The 26,752-nt window shown below is 35.9% G+C and overlaps 1 protein-coding gene across 8 annotated transcripts in view; it reads right to left on the bottom strand.

Moving 5' to 3' along the window:
- Positions 1-213: 213 nt before the first annotated feature.
- Positions 214-26,752, bottom strand: part of PUM2 (pumilio RNA binding family member 2) — an 88,554-nt gene continuing 62,015 nt past the window's right edge. For 6 of the 8 annotated variants that reach the window (XM_045844378.1, XM_045844382.1, XM_045844384.1 and 3 more), the window contains 8 exons: positions 13,240-13,507; positions 11,041-11,170; positions 8,951-9,085; positions 5,691-5,828; positions 4,984-5,109; positions 4,673-4,794; positions 3,693-3,885; positions 214-3,104 (listed from right to left, as the gene is read on the bottom strand). In XM_045844378.1, coding sequence (XP_045700334.1) covers positions 2,973-3,104; positions 3,693-3,885; positions 4,673-4,794; positions 4,984-5,109; positions 5,691-5,828; positions 8,951-9,085; positions 11,041-11,170; positions 13,240-13,507 — 1,244 coding nt within the window. In that variant the 3' untranslated portion in view covers positions 214-2,972. The remainder of the gene's footprint in view (positions 3,105-3,692; positions 3,886-4,672; positions 4,795-4,983; positions 5,110-5,690; positions 5,829-8,950; positions 9,086-11,040; positions 11,171-13,239; positions 13,508-26,752) is intronic. The other 2 variants (XM_045844379.1, XM_045844383.1) reach the window with 1 other exon arrangement.

Below are 26,752 nucleotides of genomic sequence, written 5' to 3'. Positions count from 1 at the left end.
AGGCAACAGCCCTAGATTCCATGGAAGTGTGTCATCACTCTATATAATTAGACAGAAATCCTTAATCAAAAGGTAGGACTGATACTATGAGAGTCATCACTGGCCCCAGGCTAGTGTCCACGTGAGAAAAATTTTTTTTTGGTTTTCCTTAAGTCAGAGTAAACTTGAACGGGCAGCCTGAATTATAACTGAGGTACAAAGGGGGTATTTATCTAGAGAAAAACACAAGACCAGATTTATTTCATACAATGTTATTCACACAGTTTTCATTGTCTAATTTATACATAATATACAAAGTAGTGAAGGTAACATTATTTCATATGAACCAATAAGAGCCAGGACTTAGACAAACTGGTCCAGAAACAATCCATGTCAAAAGGAGACTCTCAGGGGCAGAGCCTAGGTGGGCACTGGGAGTGGCAGGCCATAGAAGGTCTACAGTAACATGACTTTTTCTGGAATAGGCCCTGCAGTTTTGGGATGACTGGGTTGTCAACATCAGGACACACGGGGCCATAAGGACCCCGGAAGAGGACTCAGTCTCCCAATGTGCTATCCTCTCAGACCTGCAAATTTGCAGAGATTACTGCCGGTGCCAACAGAGGCTAAGGATTAAAGGAAAATCAGGAATTCAGTTATGCAAATCCAGGGAAGTCCCCACCAATCTTATGCAAGGACAACTTTGATCCTGAAGCCAGGAGCTGATTGATGCTGGGAATGGAAATTCAACACTGGGCAAAGAAACGCTGAACTTGGCAAAACAAGGTGGGGGGGGGGGCGCGGGGGGAGAGGACCTTCGAGTCGGGGAAAGCACTGCTTCTGTGACTGGGATGTGCTGAGGAACCTGCGTGACTGTGAGAAGTGACAGTGACAAGTGGTTGGATTTAATGGCCGCATCATGGAATGTTGGGTAAAAAACGAGTGTAACTCAACATCAAATAGGAGAAAGTATGCCTGGCGCCCCAAACTTTATGCCATTATTTTTAGGGTCGTGATATGAGCAGCTGAGTGATAAAATCTTCACACTGAATATTGTGCTCAGAAGATCGCTTTTCTTCTGCGGATTCCTAACCAATCCCTTACGTGTTCCGTCTGAGGAGATAACATGGTTCATCAGTTTTCAGCACTAAACATAAGTGGGTCAACATAAATGTTTTATACAAAATACTGACTTCAACAAAATACAAAGCACTTTCTTTATCTTTCAGAAACTGAATATACAAAGCAAGTTTTTTTTCCAAAATATTTTCATAGGCAAAGGATTAAAAACGATTTTAATTATACATATATGGTCACAATTTTGCCTTAAAAAGATTGTTGGGAAATGTACATAAGGCCGCTTGTAAATGTACATCATGTTACTGTTATGTCTTATGTCCAGAGAAAAAAACGTTATCATACAGATTTGCTCTTACTTGGGAGTAGGCTATCCAAAAATACAGTACTCTTCTGTACAAAGAAAAAAGTCACATCACATTTAATAAGATGGAAAAAGCATTGGCCTCCATGGTAACCAAATATCTCAGTCCAATACTTTCTATTACACATAATACCCTGACTTCTTGAAAGTGATCCAAATCCTAGCATGTCTGTATTAACAGAGTCAATTATGTTATAAAACAAAATGTTTCTCACAATAAAAAGAAAGGTGGGTCTTACTTCTGAAACCATATAAAGATAAAAAACTTTTAAAAAATCACTCTTGATTGGGAGAAATAAATTTACATTATACAACATATATGCCAGGTCAGAGAGGGCAGGGACATAAATGTACACTAAAATGCAAAGGTATCCCAAAGAGATAAAACAAACTCCATTTACAGCATGAAGGTTTACAAATGTACACCTGTACAACCAAGGAAAGCATCACTACTAAATTAGCAAGGTTTTTATAATAAACATTGAAACGAGATTTGCTTTCAAAGTGTAAACTTACCATCTATCACTACACACACAATGCATATATTTATAGGAAGCAAAAAAAGCTATCTGAGTATGTAATCATGCTTAAATGCTGAGCTATCAAATTCACTGTTCAGTGGCCCCCTTTTCACCTCTATCTGGTTCCTACTTTCTGAATCTACTATGAAAAAGCAAAATAAAGCTCAACACTTCCTCATCATATCCTTGTAATTCTATAAGCAAAACAATATACAAATCTCCACTTGCTCACCTCACACTGAACAGAAAAGTTAAAGCGGGCGTTAACTCTCCGTCAGCGCACTTCACCGGATGAAGTGTCACCATGATTGTTCTCCTACCTCTCAGGACGACATCTGTGAGTATATACAATGCTTCTGTACACGCCAGAGGCGCTTCAGGGCAGTGTTTGTATTAAAATCTCATCCACTGCAAATGATGGAAGTTCTTTCATTGCAAATCATTTCATTCTCGTCTTACTTGCTCAGTTTTATTTGCATGATAGTTTGTGAATTACCAAAATACAACTTAACTTTCTTTTTAAAATATTAATAATATTTATGTAGTTGATTGTTAATCTGTTATAAAAAGCTCCACACAAAGGACAAAAAAAGACTCTATTCCTATATACATCTCTATAAACCTGGTGTGCTATGGGGTCTGTAGACCTAGCAGACTGCAAGCCAGTTTATTAAAAGAATACTGTACTTTTTCCTTTAAAAACTATTTTTGTGACTTTACAAGGTAAAAATTTACAAAATATGTGACAGCTTTTTTTCTCCTACAGTTACATCATATACAGGCGTTCTGTGCTTTGCCAGCAATCCAATCTGATAGGTCTCCACTCAGGGCGAAATATAATTTATAATTCACCACTCCCACCCCCCAAATATACACAAGAACCTTAAAAAATTTACAAATGGATGAGTAAAGTCAATAAATAGTTTTGCTTAAAAAAAATTTTTGAAGATTCATAGTTGAGTTGTGTTTTGATAATTCACAAAATAAACGTTCTTTTCCCACGGTCACATTATCTTCTTTCCCTTTCTCCTTCACAGCATTCCATTTGGTGGTCCTCCAATGGGCCCGAGATCTGGGCTATTTTTCAAATAATATTTTTCCAACTTGGCCAGTATATGCTTCCCGTAGGTGTACTTGCGCAAAGTTGTAATGTGAGGTCGAATCTGAAAAACAAATAATCTGCTTAGGAATCTAAGTTATCTTAGTTTCTGATTTCTTAAAAAAGTGCCTCAAACCCGAGTAATTTTGAATAGTAATTGGAAATTTCAAATTCCAACCCGAAGAAAGCTGTTTATTACGAAAGCAGCTCTGTTCCATGCAATCGGCCCAAACTGCTCCTCTCACGACAGTTCAGAGACTAAGCAAACCACGATTCGTGAACTATTAATGGGCCAACAGCAGCAGAGGGGCCACCAGCGCCACAGGAAACTACAACTAGCCTATGATTTAAAATCAACGTTTGACCCATGTAAAATGGGAAATTGAGTACAGCTACATAAGATGGAGAAGGGAAAAAAATGTTAAAGGTAGATAAATACATAAGAAATGAATGTGATTTTATTGAGCAGATTACCTTGAGAATTGAATAAAAAGGGTACACCATACCTACATCTGCCAAAGTTACCCATTCATTTTAGATTTGTTCCCCAGTATAACACATATGAAAAAATTAAAGGCTAAGGAAATGAGATATGTAGTCTAAAGTCACACAAATTGAATCAACTGTTTTAAGTGCTATCAAATGTATTTACCTTGTGCATGATTATCTTCCTCTGAGCAGGTTCAGCCATATCAATCATTTTCTGAATCACATAATTGGCATATTGGTCCTTCATCATGGTGTATAAGGCACTGTGAGGACCATCATTCTGGCAGCAAACTTCATCAATCAGCAAAGCCCTCTCAGCACGGGAGGCATGAGTAACACACTTTTCTACTACATTGCTGAAAATTAAAGTACAAACACAAAAAATTATACTGTAACTTTTTCTTTATAGCAAAATTTCTTTGGCTTTTGAAAGAACTTGCTCAACACAATGGAAGACAAAAGAATCAAGATGGGTCTCTCATAATTCTCTACAATTACTTTTTGTTAACAATGTTCACTGACCTATTTGAGAGAGAGAGAGAGAGAGAGAGAGAGAGAGAGAGAGAGAGAGAGAGAGAAACACAGACTTGCTGTTCCACTTAGTGGTGCATTCACTGGCTGATCCTCCCGCGTGCCCCGGCTGGGGACTGGACCCGCAACCTTGATGCACCGGGAGGTCATTCTAACCAACTGAGCTACCTACACCCCGCCAGGGCTCATCTCTACAAGTTACTTTTAAAACAGAAACAAATATCATAGGAGAACTCATATTGGACTTCCACAAGTTTAATTATAGGCCTCTTAAAATTATAATTAAACTGTAATAAAAACTGCAATTTTTAAAAGCAGAAACTAGGTCATTAATAAGGCCTGAGACTTTCACAAACATGCACTAAATTAAATTTGCATTTACAGGTCTTGGGGACAAATAATTTTCTAACTACAGACTTTAAAAATAGAACATGTGGACAAACCAATTTGTTATGTAGATTCTTTAAGAATAAGAGCAATGTTCTATATATGCTTTTTGACTCTACTGAAGCATATATGCCAATATTACATTCTATATGCATAGCTTTGCTTACTAATAAAAGCCAAAGAGTTGAGGGAACGGATCCATAGAATTAGAAAATACTGCAATACCTGGCAAATTTGTGTTGACTCAGGGCTAAGACCTTTCCTCTGATTTCGGAAACAATTTTGCTCTTGTCTTCAGGTCGACCATGCTCCAGTACATGCTGAATAACATAATTGCCATACTGATCCTAAGTACAGATATTTAGAAATTATTTTCCTTAAGTTGTGCCTTATGAATGATTATTTTTAAAAAGATGTAGGGTTTTGTCTCACTGTGTCTTTACAGTGTATTAATTTTTAAAAATAATTTCCTAAAAAATATCAGAACCATTTCCAAAAAAACATATAAACATTTCAAATGATCAGGGAGCCTGTACCTGTACCAACTGCTCTGTGTGCTGGTGGAGCTCCTCCAAGACCGGCAAGGTCTGCTCCGCAGTGCAGTGCTCCAGGATGCGCTGGATCACTCTGCAGCCGTAAGGATGAGTTGAAAGTACAAACACCTTGAAACAATGGGAAGACTTAAATTTCCATTCTCTGACAATTTTGGGAAGATCTATAACACAGACAGGTTTCTGATGACGTGCTGAATTAATTTAAGAAGAGGGGTGGGGAATTCACATTTAGTATGACCACCACCACAGGGTACCCAATTTAGGAGTTAACAGGTATTTTGATTAAAAGGAACCTAAGATGGAGGGCATGTAATAATGAGAAGAAATGTATTGTGGGGTGGAGATAGTGCATACTGTAATTAGGAACTATTAATTACTATGTATTAGTGACTAATTAACATTTACCATGTCTTTTATTATACAGTTTTAAGTCTTCCTCCCTCCTCTCCCAAGAAATTTGGAAAATGTTGGGTTTATAATTCTAACAAAGGTTATCTTACGTCTTAAAGTAATGTAATGAAATTCACATTTCTACTTCTCAGCTTCAAAAAAATAAAGCCGTAGACTCACTCCAAAGAGAGGCAGAAATTAACGCACATTGTCTCTTTTTTGTATGAAAAATGTGTTAACACTCAAAATCTAAAATAAGTCCTTAACAACTACATAGAAGCCCCCCGAAACTGTCTTACTTGTCCTTTGAACGCATCAATGATGAACTGCAGGGACTGTGGCTGAACACATTCAATGCACTTCTGTACAACATGGTTCCCGTTCTGATCTTTCACACACTTGAGTACATGGCCATCTAGCTCCTTCACCATTTCACTCTGCGAAAGAGAAGACGACAGTTCAATAATTGCTTAATCAAACAATGTAACAGGATTAAAAATACTGCAATGAGAACAAAAATATATTCAAAATTTTATCTGTGATTTTTTTTTTTACGTACTGAAGTTTAAAATCCTGCCCCCAGAGTATAATCACCAAAAAGTCAATGAAGGTGAAAATTATTAAAACATATTCCAAGATTATAATGTAAATTATACTTGCTGAACTATACCTTAGTGAGGAATTGGATATTTAAACTACTATCCTCACTGTGTACATCTTTCTTACCCTCATTCTCAGCTGACAACTAACAACTGATTCAGAATTTTTTCTGTACTTGGCACGACCCTCCCCATAAATAATAATTTTTAATTTTCAAGATTTTATTTACTTTTCGAGAGAGGGGAAGGGAAAGAGGAGAGGGAGAGAAACAGCAATGTGAGAGCGATACATCAATTCATGTGCTGCTTCTCAGACGCCCCAACTAGGGTCCCGGGCCACAACCCAGGCACTGCCCTGGGACTGGGAACTGAACCAGAGACTTTTCGGTTAGCAGGTCAGCACTCAAGCCACTGAGCCACACCAGGGCAGGACCCAAATAATTCTTTTAAATGGCTGCATGAGTCCAAATGCACTGAAAAGGATAAGAAACTAAGCTCTTGTGGGATATGTGATTTTCCCATATTATCTCAATTATGAAGAAATTGTTGTTTTTTTTTATTCTACCTACAATTTGCTTCAATATGGCTTTTATTTACTACATTTAATACCTTCTTCAGAAACAGATTCTTGGGAGATTTATTTTTTATAATCTTGTTTTTTTTTAAATCCTCACCCAAGGACATTTTCCCTCCATTGCTTTTAGAGAGAGGAAGGGAGAGAAACAGTGATGTGAGAGAAAACCATCAGCTGGTTTCCTTCTGGTACGCACGAGCAACCTACGTATGCACCCTGACCAGGAGTTGAACCTGTGACCTTTAGGTTACAGACAATGCTGTGACCAACTGAGCAGGTGTGGACCTACCAGGTCAATTCTTGGGAGATTTTAGATTCTTACTAATTTAATGAACAAAAATGACCCTTTCAACTGATTACTAATAAGGTTAAACATATTTTCAGCAAGTATATTTACTAACTGCTTATTTTTTAAAGCTAATGCTCTTAATATTTTTTTAATAAATCTGTAAAACTTCATTAAATAAACATCTTATTCCTTTGAGATAAATATAGGTAGCCACACAATAATTGATGTGCCTTATCAGTGCAACAGTGAGTAGTACTTCGAAAAAATGGGAGTACTTAACAGTGTAAAGGTGTTCATATTTCAAATCTCTCACCTAAAGAACTCACCTACGTTTTCGCATAATTACACAGGAGCCCTGATGAGACACAGCAGATGCTTGCTCATACACGAAATTACAGAATAGAATGTACTTAAGAATCCAGACAGACAATACCATTATTCATTAACTGGTTTATCTAACATTTGCTCCTAAGTGCTTTATATTTTCCAATGTTAAAGAAATTTAAGAGATTGTTAAATCATCTATACCAGTTTGAGATAGCAGAAAAGGTCTAAGCTTGACTACATAATCAAATTTGTGGATTTTTCTCTATTGTGATATAACGTCAATTACTCAGGATTTCCTCCAGAGAAATGTTATTTTCTCACAGATTTTCAACGCTGTGACTAATGCACACACACACAACCCCATCCATATATTCCTATTGCTTTTAAAAAAGATGTTATTTATTTCAGAGAGAGGAGAAGGGAAAGAGAAGAGGAGAAACATCAATGTGAGAGTGATATGTGGATCAGATACCTCTAGGCTGCCTCCCTTGCCCCCCAACTGAGGACCTGGCTTGCAACTCAGGCATGCGCCCTGACTGGGATTCGAAGCAGCAACCTTTTGGTTCATTGGCCAGCACTCAATCCACAGAGCCACACCAGCCATGGCTGTTTTTATTGCTTTTAACCATGAAATATACTTCATTGTATGCATGTATGTGGGTTGAGAGTCAAAGCTGATCTCTTTCTAAACTTAGTACTTGTACTTAAGAATATATTTTTTAAAAATTTATTATTTTTTAGAGAGATGGGAAGGGAGGGAGGAAGAGAGGGAGAGAAACATCTGTTGGTTGCCTCTCGCATATCCCCAACAGGGAACACCTGGCCTGCAACCTAGGCATGTGCGCTGTCTGGGATTCGAACCAGTGACCCTTCAAGTCTATTGGCCGGTGCTCAAAGCACTGAGCCACACCAGCCAGGGCAAGAATATCTTTTAATAAAATACTTACTTTCTTATCCTTATTATATTTAATTGTACTACTCAACCCAGACATATACAAAAGAGTATCTGGGGTTATGAATATCATTTTAATAATCTGTTTATCTTAAATGAGAACCATGTAATTAGCGATGCTTCAGTTTATTTTAAAAATTTAGCACATCAGCATTTATTCTCACCCTTCTCTCCTTAATATTCTTAATTTTAAAAATTTAAAACATTATTTTCATCAGTTAAAAGGAAAATTCCTACAAGTATGTGATTCACATTGCATTAATCCCGTAACTTAAAGTATTTAGACTTTTCCAAGAACATAGTATATTCCCATTTAATTTATATGTATTTTCTTTTCTCTCTTAAAGAACTATAAATCTTGTTAAAAGAATTCTTAGGTTACTTTTCCTGTTGAGTGAGATTTTTAAAAAATTTATATATATATATATATATATATATATATATATATATATAAAAACTGATTTTTAAAATTTCATTCTAATGAAAGAAATATAACCCAAATAAACACTGAAAACAGTAAAATGTATTTCCAATATGATGGGAAATGAAAAAAGCAAATTTATTTGCTTTTTCTAAACCCATAATTGAGCACTCTCCTTGCCACATCGTAAGTACTCAAACATCTTCACTTAGAGATGAAGATGAAGAGAATGAAGACTGAACAAAGATCTGTTCTATAACTTTTAATTAATAATCTACTGTTTGAGAGAGATTTAAAAAATCCTTTTGTCTAACTGTGGAAACATTCAATATTTCACTCTAAGATTACTGTGAGATAAAAAAGAATAAAGTAGTACAAAAATTTTGTCTTAACTTACAATTACCTGCTGGTCAGATGAAATGGACTCTAACGCTTTCTGAATGACACGGCAGCCGTACATCTGCAAGGCCAGGGGCAGAACGTGACCACGAATACGAGTCGCCAGGGCTAACTTTTGATCCAAACTCCCAAACTGACAGAGGAGAAAACAGTATTACTAAAAAGTGACCATGGTACTTCGTTACACTTGAATAACCCCCCGTTTGCAGTCTATTGCACCAAATTGTAAAGTATCGCATTTGGGAATTATGCAGGAAGGAGGCGTTTAGGTAAAAGCTAATTAAGGCAAATCCACAGATGCTTAAAATGGTCACATGGACCTTAGGGGTCCAGTCACACCATCAGAAACTTCCTTGTTACTAACATATGTCTTCACTTTTCATTTCAAACAAACAACCCGCATCTTTTATTATAATGAATCAGAGCCATACATTCAGACTAGGTCATTCTCAACCACATTTGGGCATAAACTATACGACACAGATGTTTAATTATAAATTATTAGGTCAATTGCAAAAAAGGATACCTACAAAATCCAATAAAGACTACATCATTATTCACTGCTTTACCTAAGACTTACTCTCAATGCTTTATATTTTCAGATATTATTCAGGATTAATATTAACCTTCCCTTTTAACGTAGGCCTATGTTTTTAAAAGCATTTTTGTGATTCATAAGGTACATAAATGTTGAATCACTGTTGTGTTGTATACCTGAAACTCCTATTGCATGTCAATACTTTAATAAAAAACTTTTTGTGATAAAATGTAGGGTCTGGCAGAAATAACGCCACTGAGTGTGGTTGGCACGGTACATGAATGTCTAGCACAAGATGGACAGTAACTTGAACTAAAATGTCATATGATGTGCTTAAGTGTGATATTGTTATGTTACAGAATTACATGCTTACGATTTTGTAATAAAAGATTTTTATATAATAAAAAGGGGGCATTATTTGTGTTAGACCCTGTATATAACGCCATCTTAACCATTTTTAAGTGTGTAATTCAGTGACATTAATTATATTCACACTGTTGTGCAACCATCAACCACAATCTGTTTCTAATGTTTTCACTGCTCCCAACAGAAATGCTGTATGCAATAAGCAGTAATGCTGTGCCCTACCTTACCCCTGGTAAACCCTAATCTACTTTATGTCTCCGTGAATTTGCCTATTCTAGAGTATTTCACATAGATGGAACCCTACAATGTCCTTATGTATCTGGCTTATTTCACTTAAGCTTCATGTATGTTGTAGCATGTATCAGAACACCATTCCTTTTTATGGCTGAATAATATTCTATTGTGCACATATACCATATGTTGTTTATTCATTTATCTGTTGGACATCTGGTTTGTTTCTGCCTTTTGGCTACCCTGTATAATGCTGAAATGAACACTTTCACATTTGAGTCCCTGTTTTTAATTCTTCTGGGTACATATAGGGTGGGACAAAAGTAGGCTTATAGTTGTTCACATGGAAAGTAATACCAAAATAAGTAATAGCATAAGAATAAGCTGTGTTTTGTATACTCACGACAGTGAGCTTACTTTGCCCTATCCTGTCCATACCTAGGGAGGAAACTGCTGCGTTGTACAGTAATTTAGTTTTTGAGGAACCGCCAAACTCTTTTTCTATAGCAGCTAACCCATTTTACATTCCCCACCAGCAAAGCACCAGGGTTCCAACTTCTTCACATCTCTGACATTTATTTTACATTTTATTTGTACTGCAGTCACCCTAATAGATGTAAAGTGAAATCTCACTGTGGTTTTGACTTGCATTTCCCTAATAACTATGGGTGTTGGGCTTCTTTTCATATGCTTATTGGCCTTTTGTGTATCTTCTATGGAAAAACATCTATTCAAGTCCTTTGTCCACTTTTTAGCTAAGTTGTCTATTTGAGTTTTGGTTGTTCTTTAAATATTGTGGATATAATACTTTTATTTAATATGATTTGCAAAGATTTCCACCAAAGCTCATATACTTTTATGTAAAAATAACTCTTACCCAACTTCCATAGCTTTTCTAAGCCTTAAGCATATACTTGGATAGATAGGGAATACAAACATGTATTGGTGCTTACCTCAAAAAACTTTTGTATAACATAGTTGCCAAAAACATCTGTCATTAACTGATATGCTGCTTGTAGAATTTCATTAAACACCATCTGTCGCTCAGCTGGAGTAGCTCTCTCTAGTTTCTGCTGGATGAACCTACGTGGGAAACATTTCAATGTTATGACAGTCCACTGAAAAGTAGCTTCTGCAAATCTCTCCGACTGAGTGCTGAACACCTCCAACCCACACAAATACAATTATTTCCAGAAAGAGCTTTAACACATTCTTTTCTTTGGACAGCCAATGTAAAATAAAAAGAACAAAAGTTATGAAGCATTTCCTTTGTAATACCTTAACTTAAAAACTATTTAGAATGGCAATAAATATGGATATAAAGATGTTTAATCTTAGCCCTGGCTGGTGTAGCTCAGTGGATTGAGCGCGGGCTGGGAACCAAAGTGTCCCAGGTTCAATTCCCAGCCAGGGTACATTCCTGGGTTGCAGGCCATAACCCCCAGCAACCGCACATTGATGTTTCTCTCTCTCTCTCTCTCTCTCTCTCCCTCCCTCCCTCTCTCTCCCCCTCCAATTCCCTCCCTAAAAATAAATAAAATCTTAAAAAAAGAAAAAAAGATGTTTAATCTTTCTTAAGTTAGTTCCAACTGTATTATAATCAATGAAAAAAAAATTACAAACATTTTTATTGGTCATGTATTTTTCATAATATACATACAACATTACTATATCTTTTTACAACATAATTTTAAAAACCCTTAGAAATAAAGTTCATCAACACAACTGAATTCCTTGTAAGCTTGCTATTTTTCTTTCTTTATGCTTTTTAGGCTAGCCCTTTTGAGTGATACAATGTTCACTTGCTACTCTTAAGGAGAACTTTCAACTACAGGGAGATAAAATTTGTATGCAGCTATCTATCAATAACTGTTTTTTAAAAATTTCAGGTTTACCTTAAAAATACAAAAAAGAGAAAACGTCTCAAATTTGATAAATGTTAGAATTCTATTTTTCTTCCTGTGCTGTATCTTGAAAACACTAAATCAAGCATTATAGTACATGTATTTAATGTACAAAGGCACCAAATATTTCTGTAACAAATGTTAAGGCACAGTGAATACAAATCTATAAAAACACAAATGCATTTTGCTGATTTTTAACTTTTTTTTTTAAAGACAATGTAACTGGCTGGCGTAGCTCAGTGGATTGAGCATGGGCTGCCAACCAAAGCGTTGCAGGTTCGATTCCCAGTCAGGGCACATGCCTGGGTTGCAGGCCACAGCCCTCAGCAACTGCACATTGATGTTTCTCTCTCTCTCTCTCTCTCTCTTTCCTCCCTCCCTCCCCCTCCCTCCCTCTCCCTCCCCCTCCCTTCTCTAAAAATAAATAAATAAAAATCTTTAAGGGAAAAGACAATGTATACATCAGGGATGTTTAAGTCCAAAAACGCAATTCAGGGTATTTTAAGATGTTAAATGTATTCAGAGTTAATGTAATAAAAATAATCCAATAAAAAGGCACTGTTATATTTTAATTATACAAAATTATCACCAGCTCTGCCTGGTATAGCTCAGTGGAATGAGACTGAGCATGGGCCTGTGGACACAAAGGTTGCTGCTTCGAGTCCCAGTTAGGGCACATGCCTGTGTTGTGGGCCAGGTCCCTGGGTTGGGGGCTTATAAGAGGCAATGGATCAATGTTTCTCTCACACATCAATGTTTTTTTCCCCTCTCCCCTCTCTCTAAAAATAAATAAAATATGAACTGGGAAATGTTCATAAATTTAAACCTATTTTTAAAAATCATTTATCCTAATATAAAAGACAATATATAATCCATAGTAGGAATATATTTTTTAAAAGCCTCCAACTTTTATGCAGATCAAATGATTCTAGTCAAGGAAATTTAGGTTTTTACAAGGTAGCATTTTTTTTTAAATGAGAAGTTTTCTCTCTCTTTTTTAAAGATTTTATTTATTTATTTTTAGAGAGGGAAGGGAGGGAGAAAGAGAGAGAGAGAGAGGAACATCAATGTGCAGTTGCTGGGGGCCATGGCTTGCAACCCAGGCATGTGCCCTGACTGGGAATCGAACTCACGACACTTTGGTTGGCAGCCCATGCTCAATCCACTGAGCTACACCAGCCAAGGCTCAAGGTAGTAATTTTCAAAACAAAAAACACAGTGGAAAGTATCAAAAAGCACTATTCTTACCTAGAACCATGCTGATCTTGAGAAAACTCAACTATGTGTCCAATCAAGTCTCTAAGTTGAAGGTTTGGGAAGCGGTTATTTCTGAAATCTTCCAATAATCTGCTTCGGCCGGAAGGCATAATATCAGACCTATTATACCGAAGCCGAGAAGGAGGAAAGAGCTGGCTGCTGGAGCTGAACAGACTAGAAGTGCCTGAAGCACTTCGATATTTTGCTTCCGCTCCAGGTGCTGCAGAGATATATCGACCACTACCATTTGTCAGTCCTCCTACAACAAAGCATTTGTGGTCAGCAAATGTTTTTGACAAAGTCATTTCTCAAATCAAAGTTACTTAAACTAAAAATTCAGTCAGTAAAGAAATACCCACCCCACTAATTCTTATATATTATAACAAGAAATTAAAATTGAAGGGGAAATCTCACATTCACTTAATGTGTGTGGCTATGAGAGTATGGGGGGGAAGAGACTAGAACACATGAGAAAAGTCTATTCTTGGCAGTTTAGTTTACAGCATACTTATAACATCTGAAATCATACACTAAACCTGTATTTACTCTTGGAAGCTTGGTTTAAAACATGATCATAACAACTAATGCCATACATACTAGTATCAATGCCAGAATACTGAAACCACCAACAAAACTTTAGTTACATTAACAAGCAAGTTACAAATAACTAGCCAACTCATATTTTAAGCCACTGAAATAGAGTTTGACTAAAATTTACTCGCAGTGTTAATGGAACACTGAAGGCTAATCTATACTTTTTGAAATATATTTAAAAATCCATTAAGTCATATACTTGTATACTAAGAAATAATTTAATTAACACACTGATTAGAGCTTTGAAGTTAATCACCTCCACAATACTACACAATAAGTTCAAATGATACACTATTTTAAAATATTTTATGTATTTAAAAATACTCTCCATAAAATACTACTTACAGATAAGAAATCACAGTAATAAATAGCATTTATTATTCCTAGAGCTCTAATACTGATCATTTAAGACAATGACTAAAAATCCTCTTTAAGTTACATCCTATTCCAAAGAATAATAAGGCCAGTCAATAGAAACAAAAATAAATATAAGCAGGAAATTGTTCTTATTACAAATAACCATTTAAAGTACTTGACAGTGTCCTTTTAAAAAAGAAAATGTATAGAAAATTGCAATATGCAGATGTGGCAGTTCAGATGAACAAAGCCTGCTGCCAGCTGTTGCATTCCACGCCTATCTTGAGCAGGGCTGTGCATACTGTCCAGGCCACCAGGGTGAGATGATGCCAAGGACACATTGTCGGTGCAAATTTATACAGAGGCGTTAAAGGCCAAAAAGAGTTAAAAGGACAAGGATCAGTGAAACTGTTACAATCCCTGAGTGAACTCGGTTAGAACATCCCTCTTTTACTTTCAGTCCTCACTGCCCTAGCTTTCTTTTTCTTCATTCAATTTTCCATCGTCCTTTCTATGTATATATTTATATACATCTATCCCTTATATATATTTATATACATACATATTAGTTACTTGATCCTTAGCCCTCTACAATGTAAGTGCCATAAAACTGTATTCACCTGCATGCTAGAAACCTTGTCCCTAACACATGTCTGACAGACAGGTACACAACAAATATTCAAGAATATTTTATGTAACATCAACTGCTTAAGGGCCAGTTCTGTATCTTTCCTTAGAAGTGTATAATTTAACAAGTCATTTTATACACCAAAACCACAAACATTAAGTTCTCATGTTCATTCCAGTTCCACATGACTCATATATGAAATATCTAAAAAGTGGAAGAATTCAGTGACTAAACAGTTGTCTCAATTTGTTCACTATTAACCCTTCCAGTCTGCTATTCTTATTTCTATTTATATAGTTCCATTAACTGGTCACAACAATAACTGATCACTAGCCCAATCCAGTCTCTCACAATTCTCTAACCTTTTAGCAGGAAACGGTGCTATAATTATCATTCCAACCTTTTTTATAATTGCATTTTCCCACTCAAAGGGCCACTTGATGCCACTCCACACTAAAAACCCACAGCACCCTGCTGGAGTACCTCCTCTATATCCTTCAGCCTCGTTTTCATGCCATTATCCCAGACCCGTTTCTTACACAACGTTCCTAGCACGTAGTACCCTAATTGTCTACCTCGCCCCCTCTTCTGACGATCTCTGCATTGCTGCTTGTCATGACCTCAAACATAAAGCCTTCTTTTCTCTTTATCCTTGACACACTAAAGATTTTCAACACCAAATTCAAAATACATACCTCAGAAAATATTGTTAAACTGCCTTGAGTTTCAAAAAAATCTCAAAATTTCACTTCTACAAGACTAAATGTTCACTTACAAAACTAAAAAAAAAAAAAAAAAAATCACTCAGGGCAGGATTATCCTCCTGTTATAAAATAAGAAACATTTAAAACCCAATTTGTAATATACACTAGACATTTGAAATTTGGTTTTCTAAACAATGAAAGCATGTCATCCAAAATCTATTGGAGATTGAGGAACATTCTGCAAAATAAATGGTCTGTGATCTTCAAAAATATTGAGGTCACTTGATAGTATTATATTATCGTTAATTTCCTCAGCCCCCTTTGATAACTGTGGTTATATTTGTAGCAACATCCTTATTTTTAGGAAAATACACTGATGTATTTATAAGGAATATTATGTCTGCAACTTCCTTTTACAAACATAAGGGGAGAAATGCAGAGGAGAAGAGAGAGAAAAAATGATAAAGCAAATGTGAGAAAATAACATTTGGAGTATCTTGGTGAAGAATATGCTGAAATATTTTTGTATTATTGTTATAACTTTCCCACAAATCTGAAATCATTCCAAATTTGTTAAAAACATACAAACAGGTAGTCTGTATTCATACCACTGCTACTGGTATTCTAAAAGACATGCTCTGTACTGAATGTGTTAAAAGAATTAATCCCTTCAATTGATCACTAACATTCCTGTCGTATGCCATTTCTTAATCACTATCTGAGAAGAGTGTACGGGACATGAAGATCTGCACTATCATTTCACAGATGAAGTCACTATGGTCCAAAGTGATGTGATGTGACTTGTAGTCAGTCAGCCAGGACTATAAGATAAAAAGATAACATTTTTCAAAGGACAACACTGGGCAAACTTTTGTCCTGAGTCCTTGGCATCTCCTTTTAACACAGGTTTTATGTATTCAACATAATCACTTTCATTACCTACTTTACAAAGCCCATTTAATATTCAAAATTGATACTATATGCTAGACCCTGAGGATCCATGGCATGCATTATTTTGTTGAAAAAAACAAAAAGCAGCCCTGGCTGGTGTGGCTCAGTGGGTTGAGCGCTGGCCTGTGAGCCTAAAGGCCACCGGTTTGATTTCTGGTCAGGGCACATGCCTGGTTGTGGGGCAGGTCCCCTGATGGTGGAATGTGGGGAGTGGCCAACCAGTATTTCCCTCTCTCTCTCCCTTCTCCTCTTTCTAAAAATGAATAAATGAAATCTTAAAAAACGAGAGCAAACAACCTAATCTGTGAGCCTAATCCAACCTAAGTGTCTGCACACTAATATGGTCTTGTTATCCTCCTCCTGCACACAATTAGTTTCTAAAAACTAATGGTATTAGCTACCATTTATTGAGCATTCTTTATTGGGCACTGAGAGAGTGAACTCTGCATAAAATGCTGTACTGTGTTCAAGTGTGTCCCCTGTGAAAGTCTTTCTTTGAAGCCACTCGGCTGTGGAAACCGCCACAGCAGCCCTAGGAAACTAATACAGAGTTTAGTACTAAGAATGGGGTGCTACTGTAACAAATATCTAAAAATGTAGAAATGTCTTTGGAATTGGGTAATGACTAGAACTTAGAAGAATCCTGAGGCACGTAACAGAAAAGGCCCAGACTGCCTTGGAGAGATGTTTGGTAGAAACATGGGTATTAAAGGCAATTCTGGTGAGGGCTCAGACAGAAACATGATCAAGAAAGTTTCTACCGTTGTGGAGAACACATACATCATCATAAATAATGTTGGTAGAAGCATGAATGAATGCTAAAATTCCCAAGTAAGATCTTAGAAGAAAATGAGAACATGTTAAAGGAAACAGGAGGAAAGGCGATCCTTGTTATAAACTGCCAGAAACTTTGCTGAAATGTGTTATGCTGGCTTTATTAGCAGAACTTGTACATGATGAACTTGGATATTCAACTGAGATTTCCAAGATTTTGGAAAAAGTGTTATAAATGTGGCCTGGTTTCTTTCTCCTATTTACTTACAGTAAATTAAGAGAAAAGAACTTGAAGAAAAAATTGTTTACTGGGGGTGGGGGGAGAACCCTGCATCTGAAGATGTGAACAAGTCTTAGATTATTCGGACAGAGTGCTGAGGAAGCAGAGCCTATGCGTTTGACCAGAAATCCCCTGCCATGAAGGAAAGACCAACAGTATTTCTGAGAATTTCCTATCAGCAGCAGCACTGCCATCCTGAACTGAAAGGGACAGAGAAGAGACAAGATAAAGAATGACTCTGAGGGCAGAGTCACAGAGGCCAGAGGATCTAGCCAGAGGTGATTGTTCTCAAGCCCTGAAACTAAATGGAATTCGCCCCGCTGGGTTTTCAGACTTGCTCGGGACTAGTAACCCCTTTATTGCTTCCACTGTCTCCCTTTCGGAATGGGAACGTCTATCCTATGCCTGTCCCACTACTGAATTTTGGAAGCAGACGACTTACTTTCTAGGTTTCATAGATCCACAGGTACAGAGAATTTGGACCCAGGCCAAACCATATCCAGAGTCTCACCTGCTTTAGATGAGATTTGAGACTCTTGAGTTGATGCTAGAATAGGCTGACCCTTGGGGATGCTCAGATGAGGGAGTAAATGTATTTTGCATATGGGCCAAAATGTAAATTTTGGGGGACCAGAGAGAAATGGTACTGGGTTGAACTGTGTCTTCACAAGAGATATGTGTAAATCTTAATTCTTAGTACCTGTGAATTTGGCTTTATTTGGAAACAGGGTCTTTGCAGGTGTAATCAAGTTAAAGTAAGGTCATGCTGGGTTAGGCTGGGCTCTCGCCTGAAGACTGATGTCCTTGTAAGAGGAGGAAAATCAGGACAGACACGCACGGGAAGAACCTCAGGTCCTAGTGGAGGCACACTGGAGGGGCGTCATCTACAAGCCAAGGAACGCCAAGGACTGCCAGCAACCACCAGAGGCTGGGAAGAGGCAAGGGGGGATTGTCCTCCACAGCCTTCAAAGGGACAAGGGCCCTGGCAAACACCTGGGTGAGACTTCTAGCCCTCAGAACTGTGAGACAGTCAATCTGTCGTTTTAAACCACCTAGCAGTAAATACTTTGTTACAGCAGCACTGGAAAACGAACACGTATGTCTATTCCCTTAACAATCCCATGTGACAAAAAGATTTCCACTTTACTTATGCCCCAACAGCCTTAGAGAAACTAAAATACTTCATTCAAGCATGCAGAGCTAACAATTAGGTTAAGGGCTTTTTCTTATTATTTTCTTTTTACCTTATGTCTAAGGGCTTCTTATTTTTTTTACTTAAGCTACTTAAAAGCTTTCAGTTACACTCTACCACGAAGAACATTTTTAATGACATATGATATTTTTAAAATCTGGGATATGGCCCTGGCTGGTATAGTTCAGTGGATTGAGTGCAGGCTGCAAACCAAAGGGTCACCAGTTTGATTCCCAGTATGGGACATGCAAGAGGCAACCACACATTGATATTTCTCTCCCTCTCTTTCTCCTTCTCTTCCTCCTCTCTAAAAATGAAATAAATCTTTAAAAAAATCTGGGATATGCTTGAGCTTTCATGGGGAGTGAACCACATTAAGTAGTTCTAATTATTATTAACTACATATGTGCTATATAGACACAAAAATTTTATTAGGAAAAGAATGAGGCTTCAATGAGTTTAAAAACCAAAGTGATTTTAGTTAAAATTATAATTTTCCAAATGATTTTAAAGGAAGACTAATATAAAAAGCAAAAAGCATAAACACGTCAAATGTGCTACCTAGAATTTGTTCATTTCATGACAATATGTAAGCAAACAACATTAGATGCAAACTACAACCAAAGTTTCCATTTCTATTGCTTGTTAAGTAATCTTACCTTTTAGTTTCTAGTGCCTAAACCTTTTAAAAATATAAAGGGAAGGGGGAGACCATCTGTACAGAAGATATTTAATAGTCTTCCCTCATTCATCAAAGAGCATTTAAATGACTAAATTTTTAACATATGAACTGTAGTCTTCAGACTAGTACAGTATCATTTCAATGACCATACCAATTTCTATTATTCATCAAAAAATACTAGTTTTTGTATGGCTTAAAAAATTGCCGGGATCTTTTATCTTTAGTGAAAAGTAACTACTTCTGTGATTGTTGAACACGAGGACAACTTTAACCCCCAAAAGAACAAGCAAGGGGCTGAACTTTATGGGCCGTCTAGTATGAACAAATGAGAAGTACTTCCCTGCACATAGCAATCCACCCTCTCAGGTTTGACCTGAATTCCTTTCTTTGGTTACTACTTTCGGTGACAGTGAATAAATCAGGCTAATATCTGCATTTCCTTTTGAATTTTCCTGTTGAGATTTCACAGCCAGTAGCCTCTCCTGATTAGGGTGAAGGAAAATTGCAGGGCTAGGATTTTCCTCTAAAATCATGACTACTATGGATTTCTGCAGTCGCAAGATTTGCTTAATAAATTATGAAAACTGGGGAGAATAATTTTGACCCTAGGCAAACATTATAGGCACATTCATTTTCTCTCTTGACGGGTTTGCTATGATAGTGGGTAGAGGGCCGAGTTGGGAAGGTAATGTGAAAGAAGCATTTACCCAGAAAAACACACTCCGTCCCCAAATCCCAAAACAAATCATGCACGTGCAAAAAACAGAAACTCCACAAGTGGCTGTCATAAAACTTTTCAAAGTGTAGTATTGTAAAGAGCATGACCTTAATGCAGTGATCAAGAACATGCCGACTGGGGACCGTCAAATAATGCTTCGATGTAGAAATCTATGTGGGGCGTCAACCAATTTTTTAAACAAGAACATAGGCATCATCATCATAACCAAGTCATCAATAAAATACGAAGAAAAAAACACTCAAATTCACTTATACAAACACATGTTGAGATTTAAATACTCTTACAGCTGTGAAGAAAGGTCTGGGCTTTCATTGCTTTTTAATCTTTTTTTTTTTTTTTTTCCCTTTCCCAAACTCACTTATTTCACCAACACTTAATAGGCTAAATCTATTTTGCCACAATTTTAGTAAATGTTCACAACATTTCTAAATGTAGGAAACAGGAAAAGATTCTTTATATATCCAGATAACTGTTATATAAAAATAAAACATTCTTTGAGGTGTAGAGTTGATATCACCGAATAAGCCAGACAGGCCAGGCCTCAAAATGTTTACTCCTTACTAGCTTCATGACTATAGAAGCAAGGTAGTTCATTTCTTTGAGAATGAAAACTGTGTGTGCATGTATTATAAAAGAGGAGTGAAAAGTTCATTTGTCCCATTTGGATGTTCAACTGCTTCAGTCCAACTTGCCTTATAGTAAGTTTTGATATCCGGCAAAGTTATTAATTTCTCTGTGTTCTTCAAGACTGTCTTACCAGAATTACTGGGGGTGAGGGGTATTACTTTGTAAATTATGACTGTCTAACTGCTATCTTGTACACCTGAAACTAATATAATACTGAATGTCAACTGTAATTGAAAAATAAGATTGGCCTATTCTTGGCTATTTTCCCCATTTACATTGTTTAAATCAAGTTGTCAATTTCTTTAAAAAGCCTTAAAAAATTCTTAAGATTGTGCTAAATCTATACATTAACTAGAAGAAAGTTGGTACCTTTATAATACTTAGTCTTTCAACCCACAAACATGGTTATGTCCTTCACTTTTTGTCTCCTTTAAGTTGTCAGTGTTTTATAGTGTAAAGACTTTGCCCATTCTCCACTGGACTTATTCCTGGGTACATTCTCACATTATGTTGAAAATATTAACATATAAGCTACAAAGCAATTTTAATGTCACCCCATAAAACACATGCTGCTTTCATTTTTAAATGTTATTTGGCTAAGGCTACAGACATCTCATAAAGCACATCTGCTTATATTTTAAGAGCTACTATTTAGTTCTAATTCTACATTTACTTAATGTATATAGTATATAAACATAGTGCAATAATGTAAATTCTAGGTGAATCACTGGTAGATCAAATATTTTCTAGTGATTATCTTAAGTGAATTAACTGGTGAAAACACTGTCATTAGAGCAACAAATAACAGATGTTATTAAAGGATACTGAGTAAAATGTAAGGAAATGTAATAAAAATTAATCATTGTGACCGTAAATTGGAACTAAGATCAATAAATTTGTGTACAGAAAAAAAATAAATTCCTTTATACAAGTAATAATTTTAGAACTTCTTCACAACATGTGTCACTCATCAACAAATAAACTACTTTTAGACACACCAAAAGATTGAAGCTGTGCTTAAATTTACACCAATGTAAGAACCTGTAAATAATATTTTGCTGAGGGCTGGATATGCTGTCCTGTAGCCAGTCCCTGGGTCACCTGCCAGATTAAACATTCTTATTTCATGAAAGTCAGTAACGTATCTGAACTAGACAAGAACTTTTCTATAAATCTCAATAGTAACCAAAATGAGAAAGGTATCTAGAAGTCTAATAATCTTATACACAACCTGAAAAAACATAACCCACTCTACTGTGAGATAAAGTTTCTAAGAGGCCGATAAGAACATTGTTATTTATACACTTTGTGAAGTTGTTCAGTTCATTATAGAACAGCATAACAGAAAAAGCAAGAGCAGCAGCAGTCAGAACTGTGTTCTAGACTCAGTTCTGTTGTTTACTGCCTCTTGGGCTCATTATGACCTATAATTTTCTCATCTTCAATGGGCATATTAACAAACAGGATGAAATGAAATAATGAACATGAAGGTGCTTTACAAAACTATCAAATGCTATTCGGTTACAGGAAACTTACTACTTAACTGAAATCAGTACTTCCAATGAAAGCTTAAAGAAACCAGTTTTCTGCTTTAAGGACCATATATAAAACTCAGAAAAACTGGACATAGCCTTGCAATCAATTCAACCACACCTGTTTCCTTGTTTCCTTCCTTCCTTCCTTCCTCCCTTTTCTTAAACATTTTATTTTAGAGAAGCAGCTGGCTCTATCTGCCAAAGGTGGCAATTTTAACACATGCAACTACTACTTAACAGAAAATAATGATCTTAAAAGTTAATCCTGCCTACACTTAATATAAAATTTGTTGTGATTAGGAGAGAAGATAGGTTACACAATTTTCTAATCCACATCAAGCTAAAGTACCATTTGATTACTAAATTCATGAGGTTAATGAATCTTCAGAACCAACAGCCATCTTTCAATAATAAATTTCACTAAATACAAAGCCTGAGTTATACTTTTTAGCGTCCTTAAGAAATAAACAAGCCAGTTCAAAAATTAAAAAGGTACAAGGGAAAAATCTGTTAGTTTGCCATGCCCTAAATTAGATAAAAATACAGAATACTGGTTTACTCCCCAAAGTTCTATATCAATCTAATTACTACAAGCACAAAGATCACAGTAAATAAGAAATCACTAACATAATTGGAAATATTTAATGTTCTATCACAGGGAATGAAGTATCTTAAAATAAGATACTGATTTTTATCAGAGAGAATGATTAAAGAAACAACTGCAGGTAGAAATTTCCCCCATCTCTACACATCAAAACAACATGAGAAAATAATTCACTCACTAGTTAACACAACCTGATGCCCAGAATTTGACACTGCTCTTGCATTTCAAGATAAAAATCATTAACCTTAAAGTTCTCTTTCCTTGTTATTTCTATACTTGTTTCTTTGACCTTCCAGTAATTTAAATGTTGCTTTTACTCAAGTCAACATGAGAGCCAATCTGAAGGAACTCCAAATGGCCAAAAATGGTAAAATTTCAGGATTAAAAAAAGGTGTAAAATTGATGTCTCAGATTGCAGTGAACTGAAACATCAACTATCATAACATCCATCAATTTGCAGGTGCAATGATGATTTAAAAAAAAAACATGAGTCATCTTTAGAAGCTGCAAGGATACCAACTCATTCTCAAAGTTAGAAAAAAAAAAGGTCAGCATTATCCTGATTCATATGTGAACTCTGTATTTCAAGGTAATCCCACAACTGATGAGGAAAAGTTCCTTTTTATAGAAAAGTTCCAGCTAACAAATGCAGAAGAAATGACGTAAGTACAAATATCACCAATTCATAACTGCTGAGAAATACTTAGGCAATGATCAGACTGACCACCTCACAACGGAGATGCCAGACACGTGTCTCCTGATATGGCACAACAGAAAGAACACAGGACCACCTCTTGCCCAAAGCGACAAACCAAACAACAATCAGACCAGGCCTCTAGCTTTACTTGCATTTTATAGAAAATATAGAGAAACATGCTAATATAGAGGAACATAATAAACACTACCATGGGGAAGCAACAAGCAAAGTCAAGAATATGGGAAAGTCAACAGGACAAAGTTTCATCAACAAATACATGGAAAGGAAAAAAACCAAAGGAGAAATGGTTCCCTATTAAAAGACATGTCAAACTAATGCAATATGTAAACCTCATCTGGACTTCGATTCAAACAATACAACTGAAAAAAAGGCATTTAAGTAAATAATGACATTTAATAAATGCAAGTAATGAGAAATTATTCATTTAAAACAGTCTGAACAGCCCTGGTTGGTGTGGTTCAGTGGACTGAGTTCCGGCCTGTGGACTGAAAGGTTGCTGCTGGTTTGGGTCCCCGGCTGGGATGTGCGAGAGGCAACCATTGATGACTCTCTCACACATGGACATTTCTCTGCCTCCCCTTCTCCCTCCTATCTCCCCTCTCTAAAAATAAGTAAAAATCTTTAAAAAATGATTAAAGTGGTAAAAAATTTTTAAAGGTATGAATAATAATATTGTTTATTAGAAAAGAGTCTCAGAAATTTTATACAAGAAAATGGAAGAATAAAATTTTTTCATGTTCCTGATTTCAGTATACTAAAAAAAGTAACAAGATTGAAAATCCTAACAAATTTTAGTTTACAAAAAATGAACAATCAAAACCTATCACGGCCTGGCTGGGCGGTTCAGGTGGTTGGAGCATTGTCCTGTGCACCCAAAGGTTGCAGGTTCAATCCCTGGTCGGGATGCCTAAAGGAGGCAACCAATAGATGTTTTTCTTCCTTTCCCTTCCTCGCTCCCTAAATCAATAAACATATCCTCAGGTGAGGATTAAAAAAAAAACACCTATCAAATGAAATACTTGTACTTTAAATAAGAGGTGGTTACTAGTCACACTCTTAAAAATTCTGATGTTAATCAAATAACAATTATTTTTAATGTGAAATTTCTGTTTTGGAAAGCCAGAAACACCTAATGTTGTCATTAGGTTTTTCTGTGAATTAAATAACTAGCACAAAGGGGGGCCGATAAAAAAAAAGTTAATATGTTTTAATCCAACACTTTATGAATGTAGACATCAAGGCCTATCATTAACTATAATGAATATATGTCTTAAAATCTCACAAGACAATAACTTAGAACTAATTCCAACCAATTCTAATGACATTGAGAACTTATGTTCATCTCATGATACCATACTCTTAATGTGTAAACTCAGTAAAGTTATTTGAATATGCAAATTAATTTCCATAGGTATTTTATAAATCATCGGCCTTGATAACTTGATTCATAAGGAAATCCGCTTCAAGGATATACAAATTGAAATATGTTTTAGACCAGACAGCATGTAAGTCTTGCATCATGATTTAATCATAGGAAAGCCAAGGATTATTTCCACCAACAGCAAATTTATGAAATTTACTAAGTTATTTTCAACCTAGCAGAGTTTATTCCTTGTTAACAATATTGCCTGTCATACTAGAACTAAAAAAAAAATAAAAAAAATAAAAAATGGAGATTATAAAAGAAAATAATCTACAGATAATTTTAATCAGAGGTACATCGAAGTATCAAGATTTCAAGATGAAGCTAAACTAAGGAGCTGAACCATGGGTACCAAGTACCAGGATAATGTAGAACCGCTGGCCCAATTTAGGATTGTTTCTCATAACTGACTAGAATTTCTTTCTGAGGCATCTACAGTGGCTAGATTCTTTATAGTCTAAAGACAAAAATCTAGACTAATGTTTAATCACAGAGACATCTAAAAAATCATTTATAACCCAGTTTCTAAGCAGTCTGTGTCTACAGTCTATGCAGAACAATGAAGGTTATTTATACAGGCTCTAAAGCACAACATATGCAGTGTAACAGTCAACAGGAATCTGACCTGAAACTTACCTATGAAAAAAATGACAGGACATGACAAATATAATCTTCATGGATAAAACAAAATTATTATGAAAGGTCTATACTTAGGATTTTTTATGTTCCAAATTTGTGTGTATATTTCAAATTTTCAAAGGCATGTCTTATATAAAGGTTGTGGAAGTAGGTCTGAACATAAACAAACAATAGAAATCAGGAACTGAGCAGCTCCTGTGACTATGATAAACAAAGGAAGGTGTCAGACTAAAAACTGTGCGTTTACACAGAGAGTGCTGCAAAGCAGATCAGAGGACACCACCTGAGTAAATTCATAGTTTGTGTGTGTGTATGTATGTATTTATTTTCACTATCCCCAAAAGAGCAAAAGCCCAGAATTTGGGCTAAAGGACCAGTGTTTATTAAATAAGGAATCTGGCCCACTTTGCAATGATGTAATTCTAAAAGATGATTACTATAAAAGATACTTTTGTTACAGGAACACTCACTGTGTTACACAGTATTGTGTTAATGAGCTTCAGGAAAAAATAATAGCTATATGCTTGTGTGTATGTGGGGGGGGTCATCAAACATATCTGCTTACAATGATAACATTAACTTTTAAATCAGAAGCTGATTTAAATCTTTCCAAGACCTTGAAAATCAGCAATAGAATTTCCCACTTTCAGTTGAGGTAACTAGGATTACAAAAATCCAAAATCTAATTTTAATGAAATACTTTTTAGAGAAGATAAGGATTCGTACAAAGCCCCTGATATCCAAAAACCCTTCAAAATATACTGTTAACTCCATGAATAAATACTTCCCAGAGAGGGAAAAATGTAAACCACTAATTCAGTAATCTTAGGATAGGGGCAATTTTAATACATAGATATAAACAAAAGTTCTAAATGTCCCAACATCAAGGCTACAACAAGCCTAAACCATTTTTTGTTTAAGTTAACAACATATTTAAAAATAAAAGAAATATATGGACCACACCCTTAAGATTCTTTAATTCACAAACATTCTAATTTCTTAAACCCTGATACAATCCTTTGGTAAAATGGCCAGGCATTCAAAGGCCAAAGCAAAA

The sequence above is a fragment of the Phyllostomus hastatus genome, unplaced genomic scaffold (assembly GCF_019186645.2).
Source record: "Phyllostomus hastatus isolate PE091 unplaced genomic scaffold, TTU_PhHast_1.1 phas_contig_402, whole genome shotgun sequence".
Classification (NCBI taxonomy): domain Eukaryota; kingdom Metazoa; phylum Chordata; class Mammalia; order Chiroptera; family Phyllostomidae; genus Phyllostomus; species Phyllostomus hastatus.
The sequence above is the reverse complement of the archived record's forward strand: the minus strand, read 5'-3'. Positions and strand labels throughout refer to the sequence as shown.